The sequence below is a fragment of the Sphaeroforma arctica genome (assembly GCF_001186125.1).
Source record: "Sphaeroforma arctica JP610 unplaced genomic scaffold supercont1.350, whole genome shotgun sequence".
Taxonomy (NCBI): domain Eukaryota; class Ichthyosporea; order Ichthyophonida; genus Sphaeroforma; species Sphaeroforma arctica.
The window spans coordinates 64,245-67,718 of record NW_014040208.1 but is presented as its reverse complement, the minus strand read 5'-3'; the positions used below and the strand labels follow the sequence as shown (position 1 = coordinate 67,718).

General features: G+C 40.9%; 1 protein-coding gene across 2 annotated transcripts in view; it reads right to left on the bottom strand.

The window, feature by feature from the left end:
* SARC_05472 overlaps positions 1-3,270 on the bottom strand; it is a 6,326-nt gene extending 3,056 nt beyond the window's left edge. For both annotated transcript variants that reach the window (XM_014300673.1, XM_014300672.1), the window contains exons 1-7: positions 3,174-3,270; positions 2,926-2,981; positions 2,379-2,576; positions 1,817-1,908; positions 1,511-1,556; positions 714-818; positions 100-249 (exon numbers count right to left, since the gene is read on the bottom strand). In XM_014300673.1, the coding sequence (XP_014156148.1) occupies positions 100-249; positions 714-818; positions 1,511-1,556; positions 1,817-1,908; positions 2,379-2,576; positions 2,926-2,949 (615 nt within the window). In that variant the 5' untranslated portion in view covers positions 2,950-2,981; positions 3,174-3,270. The remainder of the gene's footprint in view (positions 1-99; positions 250-713; positions 819-1,510; positions 1,557-1,816; positions 1,909-2,378; positions 2,577-2,925; positions 2,982-3,173) is intronic.
* Between the last annotated feature and the right edge of the window lie 204 nt (positions 3,271-3,474).

Below are 3,474 nucleotides of genomic sequence, written 5' to 3'. Positions count from 1 at the left end.
TTATATATATATATATATATATATATATATATATATATATGTAATATATATATGTGTGTGTGTGTGTGTGTGTGTGTGTGTCCTCTAGTAATGGCATACCTCGCGTTTGAATAAGTATCCATAGACGTCCTTAGCATAGTCAGGACAGAATTCGGGGAAGTCTTTATCTCCTATATCGATGTCTTCGATTGTGACTGGAAGATCATCGAACCGCTCGGGCAAGACATGTTTGGCCTCGAGTTTGTCGGCCTGTAAAATTCAGTCAATTGATTAGTATATACATACTGGAACTTATGAACGGTGGATCCCGAATCGGTAGCATAGAATATTCCTGAAATATACATATACACTCAGAATGCGTATTTATACCGTTTCCTTTTGAATGGCTTGGTACACATCAACTTATATAAGGTCACATACACAAAAATGGAATGCATTTCAGATCCAAAAAACGTGTAGGACAAGCAATCGAACACTATTGAAAACAGGTCCACTACCACATTAAATGTATATAAAAATATGCCCTAGCCCAGCACCAAAAGTCAATTTCTATAAAATAAAATAAAATATTCTTGAATTTTGACAAAAGCCGATTCTCAAATTTCTGTAAAAGCCAATATTAAATTTTCACCTTATTACAAAACAACAAATTGGCGGTGCCAATCACAAATGATTATTCACCAGGTCAGTATAACTTTTAAATGGGCACATACAAGTGTCTGAGGCTTGGTTGGCTTCTGGATTCCGAGTGGTACGGCGAAACCCAACGCTGAAAGATTTGTTGTCAAATCTGTATGGCTCTCTTTGGGCGCCTTCTCCTGATAAAACAAGGATAAATGGATTGCTTGAGTACACAAATGCGATCGTATGTAATGTAAAAGTGTAGATAGAGAAGCAGACTGTATTTACTACTTGCAGTTATAAACTCACATGCAACCAACCGCTTCAACGAAATCAAGTATCGGACCTATCAAGGCCTTTACGTGCAAACGTATACCACACATCCGATCCACTTCTGATGCTCATTATGTTTATAATGATACATACATTTCCACTTTTAATTTGACACATGCGTATGCCACCAAGACGGATAGTCGCCCATGCTTCAAAAAACTAACTACTAAGATTTCGCTTCATCTAATGAAATGATACGACATAAATTGACCTTTTTCGATCTGTGCGATCTCGTCATTACACGTCCAGTATCTCAAGAAGTCGCACACACTCGACAAAGTAGAATTAATAGCCGCTACGGCACACATGCCCTTTCCCTGTGGAGGCAAGTGAGAGTTTCTGCCTGTATCCTCAATTTCCTTAAATCGATACTCTATAACAGAGCGATTCCTAAAACGTGCACGTCAAATCAAAAAACACACATGCCCCACATACAGGAGGGCCTCTTTCAAAAACAAATGTACTATATGCACATACAAGCAAACGAGCGTACATGGTGTGGTTTGGCCCACATTCCGGGTCACATAAGGTGGTTGCAGTCGGAAATATAATTTACCTCTGACTTGGCGGGGGCAGCATTTTTCATACGGCTTAGTGATCGCCTGTGAAAGTGTGGTGTCAGACTTGTTTAATGACTTACAACCGTACATACTACAATGGCAGAATACAGTACAATCAAGCGTACAACTTTCACCTCACTAACAGCTGGCAAAGCAGAATTCCACTTGAAACACCTCTAAGCGTGTGAATTATATGAATACTACGTAACACAGGTCACCTTTAATGGTACATACTCAATATTATATAGTAACAAAACATCATTTAGGCTAGAATTTGTTCCCATTGGTAATCCTGCACTTACCGGGTCTGCATGCCCTCCCTCCTGACCGCCGCCACTGCCGGCTTCTTTGCCGACGGCTTGTGTGTCTTGACTGGCTGGCGGTGGGCCGGTGCCTGTAGGTAAAAAAGAATTTTACAATCGGATTGCCGCGAAATGAGCAGCTAGTTCAGTGTACAAGGTCAAACAGTTTAGCTATGGTCTACATATTATGCAACCGTGCGTGTTAGATTAGCAATGGCGTACACCATGGTTATTAGTTTGAAGATGGGTACTCAAATGTATATCGGACAAAATACTAAAGACAACCAGTAAATTTATAGCAATCGCACGGGCATCAGCTGCATTATAACCAGTCATGTTATGACATAGCAACCAGATAGTATGTTCGAAATACGGCTCATCTTCCCCGCACTGTGTCCGACCAGATCAGACATTCGTTATATCACAACCATTGCACTGAACTGTACATAGCAATCATATGACCTTCCCATAACATTTTATCTCACCTTTCACTTCCTAATTGCCAAACACATACATACATGTTTGCATACTCGCATGCAAACATACATAAATGCATACATACCTGGTTCCTATTGCCTATACTCTGTAGCGGATTTCGGCGATCAGCCAACCCCTTTGCTTGTGTGCCTTGTGTCTGCGACGCAGCAGATTTATCCTGAGGAGCCCTTGCCTGTGACCGTGTGATACGCTTTCCAATGAGAGCATCATGGTGTGCCGTACTGTTTTCATCGACAAAGCTTGATTTGTTGGCCTCGGCCGCCTGTGAGATGGTCAGATAGATGGTCGGGTAGATATGCATTAGGCGTGTAGTATTTTAGCAGAGGAATAGATTGTTGTTTAGGAATAGAATGTTGTTATGGATAGATGAAATATCCAAGAACGACTCGGGGTTGTTGACCAGAATAGGAGAAATCTGACGTAGACATATACATATATCATGTAAATAGACATATACGCAAGTATATCCATGATGTAGGTATATGCAGGTATGTAGGAATATTCAAACGTGCCGGATGAGTTTAAAACACTATAAAAACACTGTGACTCAGAACACGGCGACTTTGAAGCACCTCAGACATCCAAACACGCAGTGGGAACAATGTACTTACCGCGGCCCGTGTTCGTAGAGACATCCTGAAGGCTCTGTGTTGATACCCTTACTTAGCTGTGTGGACATAATATGATGTAAGATTAGTCGTTGAGGTATGGATTTAACGCATCTAAAGCATAGAATCTCATGTCAGTCGGCCTTGTTGACCAAGCCTGGCGAAATACACGCAGGTTGTTATCCAAGAAAAGGACGTTCTATGCAGAAAGGAACACAGGAATTACAGTGAAATGATGCACTGAAACGTACCAATTAGCTATAATTGGGCTGGATGCTGTAGTGTTCATACGTGTGCGTCCTACTATCGATGCCGTCAGTCGCCACTTGCTGCTCTATACTAAGTACGTATGAAGGTTATATATAATATAGCTGTCAGCAAATATATATCTTTGTTATAATACAGTATTAATACATACAACAGAAAGGCTTTAGGGCTTGGCGGTGTAACCGTTCGTGAGTTCTATTTTTGTTTACAGAAAATCCGTTGAAGACTACAAAGCCGAACTCAGAACTTCCCGCTCTGAATATACCGGATCTGATTGGTACATGC